The 13,795-nt window shown below is 38.2% G+C and overlaps 1 protein-coding gene and 1 long non-coding RNA gene across 3 annotated transcripts in view; one reads left to right on the forward strand and one right to left on the reverse strand.

Annotated features, from left to right (window-relative positions):
• The window catches only part of LOC133647856 (uncharacterized), a 16,641-nt gene extending 11,475 nt beyond the window's left edge, over nt 1–5,166 (reverse strand). The window contains exons 1-2 of the long non-coding RNA XR_009825791.1: nt 4,972–5,166; nt 4,764–4,856 (exon numbers count right to left, since the gene is read on the reverse strand). This is a non-coding gene — a long non-coding RNA (uncharacterized LOC133647856). The remainder of the gene's footprint in view (nt 1–4,763; nt 4,857–4,971) is intronic.
• clic5b (chloride intracellular channel 5b) overlaps nt 1–13,795 on the forward strand; it is a 28,002-nt gene that overhangs the window by 11,331 nt on the left and 2,876 nt on the right. The window contains exons 1-3 of one of the 2 annotated variants that reach the window (XM_062043575.1): nt 4,405–4,681; nt 11,843–11,952; nt 12,026–12,151. In XM_062043575.1, the coding sequence (XP_061899559.1) occupies nt 4,625–4,681; nt 11,843–11,952; nt 12,026–12,151 (293 nt within the window). In that variant the 5' untranslated portion in view covers nt 4,405–4,624. Of the gene's footprint in view, nt 1–4,404; nt 4,682–11,842; nt 11,953–12,025; nt 12,152–13,795 lie in introns of those variants that run through there. The other variant, XM_062043574.1, reaches the window with a different exon arrangement.

Consider the following 13,795-nt stretch of genomic DNA (forward strand, 5'->3'; position numbering starts at 1 on the left):
CAGTTCATCCAGGACAGTTCGAAGGAGAAGGGGTATGTAATTATGTTGCCTGTACATTTTGTAGAACAGACTTCTCCATTGAACACGGTGGCCGAAATGATATACTCAGTCATGAACGGGGAAGTTAAACAGGACAATACTGCCATCTACTGGATAGCCTCCGGAACACTGAAATTGAAGTATTTGTTTTATTTATATGTATAATAAAAAAAAAAATTAAAAAAAAAAAAAAAAATTATATATATATATATATATATATATATATATATATATATATATATATATATATATATATATATATATATATATATATATATATATATAGCTAGAATTCACTGAAAGTCAAGTATTTCATACACACATATATATATATATACATATACACTACCGTTCAAAAGTTTGGGGTCACCCAAACAATTTTGTGGAATAGCCTTAATTTCTAAGAACAAGAATAGACTGTCGAGTTTCAGATGAAAGTTATCTTTTTCTGGCCATTTTGAGCGTTTAATTGACCCCACAAATGTGATGCTCCAGAAACTCAATCTGCTCAAAGGAAGGTCAGTTTTGTAACTTCTGTAATGAGCTAAACTGTTTTCAGATGTGTGAACATGATTGCACAAGGGTTTTCTAATCATCAATTAGCCTTCTGAGCCAATGAGCAAACACATTGTACCATTAGAACACTGGAGTGATAGTTGCTGGAAATGGGCCTCTATACACCTATGTAGATATTGCACCAAAAACCAGACATTTGCAGCTAGAATAGTCATTTACCACGTTAGCAATGTATAGAGTGTATTTATTTAAAGTTAAGACTAGTTTAAAGTTATCTTCATTGAAAAGTACAGTGCTTTTCCTTCAAAAATAAGGACATTTCAATGTGACCCCAAACTTTTGAACGGTAGTGTATATATATATATTAGAGATGCGCGGATAGGCAATTATTTCATCCGCAACCGCATCACAAAAGTAGTCATCCAGCCGCCATCCACCCGCCATCCACCCGAACTAACATTTTATCAAAACCACAACCGCCCGCCACCCGCCACCCACCCGTTGTTATATATCTAATATAGACGATGCAAGGCATTCCTGTTAAAGAAAGGAGACTGATCCAATGCAGCAGAGACATTCAATGCGTGCCACGCATTAATATCTCTTGGCCACGCATTAGAGGCTAAGAGATATTAATGCGTGATAATATTATTTATCATTATTATAATATTATTGTCATTTCCATTAAGAAAGTGTTGACCTATTGTTTTTTTTCCCCCCTGGTCTTTAGTATTCCCTTTTTTAGTTTGTCGCGTACCACGTTTGCAGCCGGCGTTGCAATCTTTTAATTTTTTTCTTCTTCTTATGTTGTGTTGTGTTGTGTCAAGCTAAATTTCTTCCCCCTACAAAAACCTCCCCCCCCCCACCCCCACCCCATTTACTTCCGTGGTCATGTTTCCTCTTACGTCATTGACAGCGATCGATAGCACTTCGGCTTTGACTGCCCGTCGCTGGAAGGATACTTCGTCTTTGACAGCTGCTGGAATCTGAAGACATCGATTATTGTTTTTTTTTGTACAGGCGCGAAACAGGACAGTTGCGTGCGGGTTAAGGACCCCTGGCAACTTTGTGACTTTATTGGACGCAGCCCCGGAAGTAAATGGGGGGGAAGGGAAACAATTTGGCGTGACAGCTGCAGCAGTGCTTGATGAATAATTGCCTGTTTCAAAGAGTGCTGCTCGTTTTTCGTATGTGGGTAACAACATTTAACTATGTATTTTTTTTTTCTGAATTGGTTCAACCGCCATCCGCTCGAATCTATTTAAAATATATTTTTTTCGTCATGCATCCGCCCGACCCGCGGATTATCCGCGGACTCCGCGGTTGTGTCCGCAAACCGCGCATCTCTAATATATATATACATGTAAAATACTTGAGTTGGTGAATTCTAGCTGTAAATATACTACTCCCCTATTAACCACAGCCTTAACCACGCCCCCAACCACGCCCCCCGCCCCCAACTGCGCCCCCCCGCCGCCCCACCTCCGACCACACCCCCCACCCCCCACCCCCCACCTCCCGGTATCAGAGGTCTCAAGGTTGGCAAGTATGATATTAGGAACAGTAAAGGCTCTAATATACTGCCTTGGGGGACTCCACAGCTTACTGAGAGGGGGGGGACATGGTGCCGTTCACCTCTACCACCTGTTCCCTCTCTCCAAGTAAGATTGCATCCAGCTTGATGAGGTTTTGTTAAATCCAATTGCTCTGAGCTTATCCAACAGTATAGCGTGGTTAACGGTGTCAAAGGCCTTCTGAAGGTCCAGCATGACCATGCCGCAGTATTTGCCCGCGTCCACCTCATGTTTGATGTGGTCGGTCAGATAGAGAAGGCTTGTGTCAGTGGAGTGGTTAGTTCTGAAGACGGATTGGAATTTGTACATGAGTTTATGGTGGCAAGGTAACTATCGACCTGTTCATAAACTATTTTTTCCATTACTTTCGAAATGGAACTGAGAATAGAAACAGGTTGGTAGTTGCCAGGTTCCAATTTGCTTCCTTTTTTAAAGAGGGGAGTTACTCTTGCTATCTTAAAATCTTTTGGTACTTGGCCTTGTGAAAATGAGAGGTTTATTATGTGCGTGATGATTGGGGCAATGATGGAGGCAGAGTCCCTGAGGAATCTGGAGGGAATATTATCAAGGCCGGTGGCCTTGTTTGGGTGGAGCGCGCTCAATTTTTTAAGCACCTCATCAGCTGTGACCATTTCTAATTTGAAATCATTGTTGGATACTCCTAGCTTTCTGCAGAAGGCTTTAATGTGTTCTACACCAAAGCGACCAGAGTGGTGGGACAGCTTGTTTACAAGAGTTGCGGCTATGCTGGTGAAAAAGGTGTTAAGTCTGCTAGCTACCTCCATTTTGTCTGTAATGAGGGAGACACCCTCCTTGATGCTGATGTTGGCGAGTCTGGTTTTAAGTTTTTGGCTGCAACCGGGAAGCTGGTTGTTGAGAATTTTCCAGAGCTCACGTGGCTTATTTGTGTTTTCCTCTATTTTGTCGATATGAAATATAACTCAGTTATCAAATGCATTTTAAAATGTACACACATTATGAAGAACAGGCATACAGTATGCATCTTGTCGAAACATCTTCCTGTTACACTTCCCTTTTGTAAAGCAAATCTGTATAGTAGAGACCAATCAATCAATCAATTCCTTTATTGTCACTGTCATAACAACTCAAGTCATACATGTCAATGAGATTTTGTTGGAGCTTAGTCTAGCGTTAATAATAATATTTCCCCATGTTACTGAACCGGAAAGGTCAAAAACAACAAAACTAAAACATCTTCCTGGTAGAAAATGTTGTGATTTGACTTGTGGTACAGCGCCCTCTGCTGGATTTGTAGGGGCAGCACTTTTTCTCCGTCAAACAACTTTCTATTCAAGTGACCATGTAGCAGTAACAACCTCACTTACATTTCAAGCAGAGGAAAGAAACCTGCAAATAGTCAAGGATCTATAGTACATTTTGTTGTTTGATAATGTTTAAAATGGTCTTTTTAGTGAGTGTATAATTATACATTATATTTACATAATAGGTTATTTCATAATGTTTTTTTAACACATTTTTGGTGTGTTTGAATTAATATTAATTATACACAAACATTATTTTTCTAATGGTTTAAACATTTTTTTGTGTGTGAATATTTGAATTAATTTTTCAAGTAAATATGTTCTCATGATATATATAATTTTTTGGTATGTTTGTACTTTTTTTTTACATGAAAGTTTATTTGTTAATGTTATTACAATTGTTTTTAGTTTGTGTATATGTATATTTATGGTTTTGTTAAAACAAAAGGTTATTTCCTAATGTTTTTAAATTATTTTTAATGTGTCTTTATATTTTATAACAAGGTTATTTCCTAATGTTTTTAAATAGTCTAATTATATGTATACATTTATTTATCAAATATGTACATGTTAAGTTCACCATCTTCAATGTTTAAAAAAAGTGTTTATACATATTCATGTTAGGCAAATGTTTATATTATTAATTTATAAAATCATAATCAATCATCAAGATTATGAAAACAGTTTTAATTGATTTAGTTGTTGGTAAATATTTGTCTTGCTTGCTACATATCAGAACACTTTACTTTTTTTATAGAATGTTTTAAATGATCTTATTCAAATTTCCATGTATTTTTTCCTACATTTTTATTAAATGGTTTTAATATTCATACTTCTGTTGATCTCATTCCTATATAAATAAATACCAGCTATTTTACCAGGGTGTGCTCCATGTATTACTGTAGTGTTATTAGTACAGTATTAGTAGGTGATGGAGGAGGAGGTGTGGCGTTAGTGATGAGGCTCCGCCCCCTACAATCCATCACTGTGGTCCCGGCTGACACCTGTTCCAGTGTCAGTGAGAGCTTTTCTTGCTCTTCCATCTGTTTCTACAAATCTGACATCTGAGCTGCCACCTGTGTAACCTCTCAGCATCACATAACTTTTACCGACACCTTACGGGATCACAGATACTACACTTATTTTGTTTATTTATTGTGTGTAGTAGTTTTGATATAGGATGTAGGCTGCACTGGACGACGTGTGCTTGCAATGAAAGAAGAAATGTCAGGTGTGGACAGAGAGCCTGATATTGAACTTTTTGTGAAGGTAAGACTAAACGACTGGTATAGTGTGTCAGTGTGTTGTGTGATGGAAAGTCCAAGGAACAAAATAGCAGAGGTAACGTTACCTTCATACGGTACAGAGCACAGCGATGGCGGCGCTGGTGCAGCTTCTTGGTGTGTTTGTTCTGCTCAACACCCCCTGGGACACCACAGGGTACCTGAGGCAGGTGGGATGGAAAAAAATTAAGCAATTAGCCTGAGAGAAGACAGCCTACTGGGAATTCTGCGTGGCACGCTAATTGAAATGTTTAACTATTTTCGTACACTTCTTACAGTCAGTGTGGCCTAGATAGGTGTGACTCCAAAACAAACATGTGTCCAATGTAGGCTCGCTTGACAGGAAACACAAAAAGACACACCAGGTGACAATTAACTACTTGATACTAGCAGGTCTTGTTGCAACAGGAAGTGCCTATGATAAAACAGGAAACACATTCAAATTGTGTTTATTCAGCATAAAAGCATTGTCATTTATCAGCTATTAGACTGAGTTTAGTCATGATTGGACATAAAGTACATGTGATGTGTCATGTGACCTTTCTGCAGCAGGTCAGCAGGCCCACTTGGCTTGTGTTGCTGTTCTAGATATTGATTGGCTGGGGATGTATTGTGTTGTTGTAACAATGACACAGGCATGGCAGTGCATGCACACAGCTGACTTGGCATGTTTTAACAGCGTTCTGGTGTTTGCTGGGAGTGTGTGTGTGTGTGTGTGTGTGTGTGTGTGTGTGTGTGTGTGTGTGTGTGTGTGTGTGTGTGTGTGTGTGTGTGTGTGTGTGTGTGTGTGTGTGTGTGTGTGTGTTTGTGTGGGTGTGTTCTTGTATTTCTACCCTTCTTGAGACATCAACAGGGAAAAGTACCTTCCATATGAGGACCGGTGAACAAGTTAGGACCGAAATTGTGGTGCCAATACGGAAAACCGTTGCTTCTAATAGAGCAGGGGTCACCAACGCTTCCCACTAACTGACAAAGAAACAGATAACAGATTTGGTGTCCAGTTCAAAGTGTGACATGATTTAAAAATTTGAGAGTTTACTTTTGTATTTTACATGAGTTATTATTTGTACAAACATGGTGCAAAGTAATTCATGATTTGTTAAAACATGTTAGTGGCTAGCTAGTTAAAATGGGATATTGTGATTTCACAAGACTGTCTTAGAAGTGATCATTTGAAAATGTTCAATTTGAAAAATGTGCACTTAGAGAAAATATAAAAATAAAGTGTTGCATATTGATATTTATCTGTTTCTATATATATTTATTGTGAGAAATCATTAAGATGATCAGTGTTTCCACAAAGATAAATATCATTAATTATTAATAATAACAGAGTTAAAGGTAAATTGAGCAAATTGGCTACTTCTGGCAATTTATTTAAGTGTGTATCTAACTGGTAGCCCTTCGCATTAATCAGTACCCAAGAAGTAGCCCTTGGTTTCAAAAAGGTTGGTGACCCCTGTAATAGAGTGTCCGTGAACATTGTTTCAAAGTCTGGATTTTTTGTTGATTTAATGTGCATACAAAAGTAAACATTAACATGTGCAAAAGCAGCAATATATGATAAAAGAAGACTAAAGAAGGACTTTCCTATTCATCCCCGAAAAAAACCCGCCAGGTGAACAGCTGATTTTACCACTTCTGGTGCTGACGTAAGACAACCTGTGTCCCATATGTGACCATAGGATGAACAAATACACTACGGTACTAAGACTATAGTGGCCATTAACAGTTAGCTTCTACAGCTGGGTTGCCCAAAGTGCGGCACAGGGGCCATCTGTGGTCCGTGACTTGTTTGTCATCGGCCTTAAGCACATTACAAAAAACAAAAAACAAAATATAGAGATCTCATTTGCACCCCTGGTGGTGAAATCTATCAAAACTATGGTGGTCCCAAAAAGAAATGATAACATATCAGTGTCTGTTTTAAAAGTGCTTCCCCTTTTGGTCAACATATGAAATAACAAGTGAAGTGTGTGTAAGAAATTGAAATGCGCCCCCTTTGGCCAAAATTAATAAAACAAATAAAATATATACTGTATGTCAGGGGTCACCAACACGGTGCCCGCGGGCACCAGGTCGCCCGTAAGGACCAGATGAGTCGCCCGCGGGCCTGTTCTAAAAAAAATAAAATAAAAAATAAATAAAAAAAATAAAATTTTTTTTTAAATTAAATCTACATACAAAAAACACAAGATACACTTTCAATCAGTGCATCAACCCAAACAACCTCCCCCATGCACACTCATCCACACCCACTCACACAAAAGGGGTTATTTCTTTCTGCTACCAATATTCTGGTTCCCACAACATAGACAACACATCTGCAAGGGACAAAGTCCCTGACGCACACATGATTGTATAGGCTGCTGGTCCACTAACATTTTCATTAATTACTATTTTTTTATATAATTATTTTTATATTGTTTTACTTTCTTTTTTATCCAAGAAAATGTTTTTTATTTATTTATCTTATTTTATTTTATTTTTTAAAAAAGGGCCTTATCTTCAACAGACCAGGTTGTCAATGAAATTAGATTTGTTTAAAGGGTTTTTTAAACCAGGCCCAGTCCAGATAATGTCCAAGTCGGACTCAGCAACACACACCTTCATTCATGTACACAGAAAAAAATTAAAAAATGTAAAAAACAGATTGCATATAATTTATAAACAAAATTACATTTTCAAAATAAGCATTTATGTACAGTCCAGATTATGTCCAGGTCACTCAAATTAGGGAACACAACAACAGATATCATATAATCTATAAACATAATTATACTTTCAAAATAAGCCTTTGAGGACTTCTCATCTTTTTTTTAATGTTTTTTGGCATCATTATCGTTTTCAACCATGTAACTTTCTAAAGTTAGAAAATACTGAATAAATGTTTTAAAGAAAGTAATACTAAGTGAATATCTGTTTTTGGCCTTAAAAATAAACCTTTTACCGAGTACTATAATTAAATTGACTAAATCATGATTGTCAATGAACTCTCCTAAAATAACAGAAACCACATTAAGCTTCATAAACAAACCAATCCTTAAACACATTTTTTCAACTTCCACCCAAAACAAAGACACAATATGACAATACCAAAACAAATGCAGGGTGGATTCAGGCTCCTGACAACAAAATCGGCAATCATCTGACTCTGTCATATTCCATAATTTTAACATTTTCCCTGTGGGTAAGAAGTTATAAATAATTTTAATTTGAAAATAACGATTTTGCACATCGATAGTGGTTTTATAGATTAGTTTGAATATGGCATGCCATGGCAACGGGCAGTCAAAAAAGTCCTCCCATTTTCCATTTGTGTTGTATGAGGCAGCCTTCAAAGATTTCTTTATTAAATAAAAAAATATGTATTTTTCTATTTATTTTAGTTCCTTTTTGCCAACTAGAATTTCTTATTAGAGGTTTACAAACTAATAATTTAGTAGTTCCATAATTAATTATTTGTTTCCACCTTTTCCCAATTACTCCAGTTAGTTGATAACATGAAAAGCTTGAGCAAGCATCACCATACATAGCTCTAAATTCATCATACTTCATAATTTTACCATTCTCATTGATAATATCATTGACAAAAATGATTCCTCTTTCAAACATATTTTTCCAAAAGAAAGGCTTTCCATCTATTACAATATTAGAGTTCATCCATATTAACTGCTGCAAAATATTGTCTCTTTTTTCTGGCACATAAAATTGAAAACACCACTATGAGTGGATTGTTTCCTTTATGAACCCCACCATGTTTCCCAGCAGACTCTCTGGGAGGGGATCACTTGTAAAAAAGGATACCATTTATTTTGATACAGTACATGTTTTTTGTCCAACAGGACATTTGTGTACCACTCAATGTTTAAATACATCTTTGGAACAATTGATGCTTTTAAAGACAGACACATAGCTTCAAGGTTGAGAAGTTTCAGGCCCCCATATTCATACTCTTTGTACAAAACCTTTCTTTTAATCTTTTCTGGTTTGCCGTTTCAGACAAAATCGAAGACCCTCCGCTCATAAATCTTAAAAAAGTTTTGTGATGGAGCTGGTAATGACAAAAACAAATAAATAAATTGAGGAATAATTAACGAGTTGGCAATAGACATTTTACCATACAAGGTTAGGGATTTCCCTTTCCATAATTGCATAATTTTGTCCAGCTTTCTTAGTCGATTATCATAATTTACTGAGCCTAGATCTTCCAGATTTTCTGGGACAACAACACCAAGTATGTTAACTGGTCCATCTGTCCACAAAACAGGCACTTTGCATTCCATTAGAAAGGACGTTCCCTTTAGATTTCCGATCCTTAACATTTTACATTTATCATAATTAAGCTTAAGGCCAGATTGCTGTGAAAATATGTCCAAAAGATTAAGAAGGTTCCGCAAACAATGAGGAAAAATCTTATCTTTGTGAATCAGCCTTTTCTGACATGAACTTCATCAAGAACAAACACAGAACACGCCTCACTGATGCACATCTGCAAGACTCACTCAGAGTTGCAGTGTCAAGTTACACACCAGAGTACAACACACTAGTTAACAGCTTGCAATGCCAGGCTTCCCACTAACTGACAAAGAAACAGATAACAGATTTGGTGTCCAGTTCAAAGTGTGACATGATTTAAAAATTTGAGAGTTTACTTTTGTATTTTACATGAGTTATTATTTGTACAAACATGGTGCAAAGTAATTCATGATTTGTTAAAACATGTTAGTGGCTAGCTAGTTAAAATGGGATATTGTGATTTCACAAGACTGTCTTAGAAGTGATCATTTGAAAATGTTCAATTTGAAAAATGTGCACTTAGAGAAAATATAAAAATAAAGTGTTGCATATTGATATTTATCTGTTTCTATATATATTTATTGTGAGAAATCGTTAAGATGATCAGTGTTTCCACAAAGATAATTATCATTAATTATTAATAATAACAGAGTTAAAGGTAAATTGAGCAAATTGGCTACTTCTGGCAATTTATTTAAGTGTGTATCTAACTGGTAGCCCTTCGCATTAATCAGTACCCAAGAAGTAGCCCTTGGTTTCAAAAAGGTTGGTGACCCCTGCTGTATGTATATAGAGACATACTGTAATAACTTGAAGTAAATAATGAAGATTAAAAACCAATTATAAACAAACTATTCAAAAAATGAACTAAAAGCCTACCTTTTTTATATTTGCATAGTATGTATATATTATTAATGTTGTAAATACAAATCTTTATATATCTAGCAAGGGTGGTCCTAAAGAGAGGCATTTTTCGGAGGTCTCAAGAAGGTAACAAATACACGAATGTGTGTGTGTTTGCATGCATGTTGGTCAGGGGATGATGTCATCATGCATAATTCAGCAGGGGGGTCAGTTGTCACAGTTAGCGATGAAACATGAGCACATCTCATGCCAGCACAAACGCGACATCGACAGGAAGTGATTGACATCCTCAATGTCGACCGCCTATCATTTAAAATCACGAGTGTACTTGCCCAAGCGTAACGTTCAAACGCCTGAAAGCTTGGAGGTTTCAATTGCATCCACAAAGAATATGTGCCTAGAAGTCTTTCAAAATCTAAAGAGTTATTGCTCTGATCTGCTCCTCTCATGTCTAAAACTACTGTAAATGTGCGCATTTGGCAGAAATTTTACTAATAAAAAGTAGTAATCATCGAACCTAAAAAGTCTTCAAATAGTCCAAAATCAATAGGGCTCTTGCTTTGTCATTAAACTATCCATCCACAAAGGAGGTGTTGAAATGTGTTTGTTGAGTACTGATAGGTTTTTTTTCTTCTTTTTAGAGTTTTTGTTCTGATTTTATCCAATCACACCCCAAAACTTTGAAGGCTTAAGAATATGTGCAATCAAGTCTGACTAATAAAAAGTAAAGGGAGTTTCACCTCAGCTGACCTAAAAGTCTTGTTATTAGCCTATCCAATCCAACAAAGTATTGATCATGATTTTTTTGTTTGGTCAACTGATCTGATCTTTGACCTCAACATATTGTAACAGCATGTAATTCAAAATCACTTGCAATCTTACTTTGTCATAACTAATGGTCTTGAACACTTAACAATACTGTAGAGCTGGCAGGAATCTGACATTTGAACTCAGCTCAAGCATTCAAAATCAACAGAGTTCCTCTCTCTGACAGACACTTATGTGTTTGAAAATATATGAATGAATGGTAGCAAAAAAGGTTGCAAGGAATGTGACCTTTGAACCCAGCATATACCTGGAGAAGTCAACGTCAATAGGGTTCTTGCCCTGAGGTAAAGGTGGTAATGATTACCAAAAGTCAGATTACCAAGTAATCTGACCTTTGAACACAGCTAACGCAAACAGTCAAAATTAACAGGGTTCTCGTTCTGACAGAAACCCATCATTCACGGAGGTTTAACAATATTGTCGTCTTGGCAGAGATAGTAATCCCTCCTTTAAAGCTATAGCTACCTCAAGCATTCAAAATCAATCAGGTTTTTGCTTTGACAGAAACCCATTGTTCATGAAAGATTCAGAATGAGAATGTCAACGAAGAAAAAGAATCTCAGGAATCTGACCTTTGAACACAGCTTCCTGGGGCAATCATAATCAATAGTGTTTGTGCACTGACAGAAGCCTATCATTCTTGGAAGTTGGACTGTGGTGTCGAGCTGACAGAGGTAGCAATCTGTCCTTCGAACCCAGCTACATCAAGCTATCAAAATCAAAAGGTTTCTTGCTCTGAAATACACCTATTGTTCTTAAAGCAAAATAATGAGTGTTGACTAAGAAAAAAAGTTTTCAGGAATTTTATATTTGAACACAGCTTGCGAAGCATCAAAATCAACATCATTCTTGTTCTGACAAAACCCTATTGTCTTTTAAAGATTGAGAGTGTTAACAAAGAAAAAGACTCTCAGGAATCTGACCTTTGAACAAAGCTTCCTGGTGCAGTCAAAATCAGTAGGGTTCCTGCAATGACATAAAGCTATCATTCTTGGAAGCTCCAAATTGTAACCTTTGAACACTTGGGTTGACTAAAACAAACGGGTTTCTAATCAATGACAGAATTTTCTTCAGGTTAGAGAAGAGCAGTTATTACTTACAGTTCAATAAGTACACGAGTACTGCATGTTTGATGTAAACTTCTGCTTGTGTGCAGGCGGGCATCGATGGCGAGAGCATCGGCAACTGTCCTTTCTCGCAACGTCTCTTCATGATCCTCTGGCTCAAAGGAGTCGTCTTCAACGTCACCACCGTGGACCTTAAGAGGTCCGCCAGCCACCACCATCATAGTTCTTCTCCTTCTTTTTACGTCCGTCTTTTCCCCCCGCCTGTTCTGCAGGAAGCCAGCGGATCTGAACAACCTGGCGCCCGGCACGCACCCGCCATTCCTTACCTACAACGGAGAGGTCAAGACAGACATCAACAAGATCGAGGAGTTCCTGGAGGAGATGCTAGCACCCCCCAAGTCAGTAACACACCCCGTGTGGTCACTTCATTAGGTACACCATTCCACGACATGTTAGGTTCATGATTCATACTGACAACTTACTTACTTAGCGGACGCAGTACAGTCATATTAGTGACCAAGACGAGCCCCCAATTATACAGTTAGAATATTGTGTGCTATAATGTAATATTATTTTAATACTATATAAGAAAATATTACAACAAATACACTTTATTGCCACCCATCCAAATGATCAGAATCAGGTGTCCTAATCAATCAGGTGTATAAAATCTAGCACTTAGGCATGGAGACTGTTTCTACAAACATTTGTGAAAGAATGATCCGCTCTCAGGAGCTCAGTGACTTCCAGCGTGGAACTGTCATAGGATGCCACCTGTGCAACAAATCCAGTCGTGAAATTTCCTCACTCCTAAATATTCCAAAGTCATCTGTTGGCTTTATTATAAGAAAATGGTAAATGGGTTGTACTTGTATAGCGCTTGTCTACCTTTTTAAGGAACTCAAAGCACTTTGACACTATTTCCACATTCACCCATTCACACACACTGATGGCGGGAGCTGCCATACAAGGTGCTAACCAGGACCCATCAGGAGCAAGGGTGAAGTGTCTTGCTCAAGGACACAACGGACGTGACTAGGATGGTAGAAGGTGGGGATTGAACCAGTAACCCTCAGATTGCTGGCACGGCCAGTCTCCCAACTTCGCCACGCCGTCCCCGGAAATGGAAGAGTTTGGGAACAACAGCAACTCAGCCACCAAGTGGTAGGCCACGAAAACTGACAGAGAGGGGTCAGCGGATGCTGAAGCGCATAGTGCAAAGAGGTCGCCGACTTTCTGCACAGTCATGTGACCTTCCAATTAGCCCACGTACAGTACTCAGAGAGCTTCATGGAATGTGTTTCCATGGCCGAGCAGCTGCATTGAAGTCATACATGACCAAGTCCAATGCAAAGCGTAGGATGCAGTGGTGTAAAGCACGTCGCCACTGAACTCTAGAGCAGTGGAGACGCCTTCTCTGGAGTGATGAATCACGCTTTTTCATCTGGCAATCTGATGGAAGAGTCTGGGTTTGGATGTTGCCAGGAAAATGGTACATTTCGGACTGCATTGTGCCGAGTGTGAAATTTGGTGGAGGAAGAATTATAGTGTGGGGTTGTTTTTCATGAGTTGGGCTTGGCCCCTTAGTTTCAGTGAAAGGAACTCTGAATGCTCCAGGATACCAAAACATTTTGGACAATTCCATGCTCCCAACCTTGTGGGAACAGTTTGGAGCGGGCCCCTTCCTCTTCCAACATGACTGTGCACCAGTGCACAAAGCAAGGTCCATAAAGACATGGATGAAAGAGTCTGGTGTGGATGAATTTGACTGGCCTGCACAGAGTCTTGACCTGAACCCGATAGAACACATTTGGAATGAATTATAATGGGGACTGAGAACCAGGGCTTCTCGACCAACATCAGTGTGTGACCTCACCATTGCGCCTTTGGAAGAATGGCCAAGAATTCCTATAAACACACTCCGCAACCTTGTGGACAGCCTTCCCCTGAAGAGTTGAAGTTGTAATAGCTGCAAAAGGTGGACCGACATCATACTGAACCCTATGGGTTAGGAATGGGATGGCACTTCAAGTTCATATGTG

Source organism: Entelurus aequoreus, linkage group LG04, assembly GCF_033978785.1.
Source record: "Entelurus aequoreus isolate RoL-2023_Sb linkage group LG04, RoL_Eaeq_v1.1, whole genome shotgun sequence".
NCBI lineage: Eukaryota > Metazoa > Chordata > Actinopteri > Syngnathiformes > Syngnathidae > Entelurus > Entelurus aequoreus.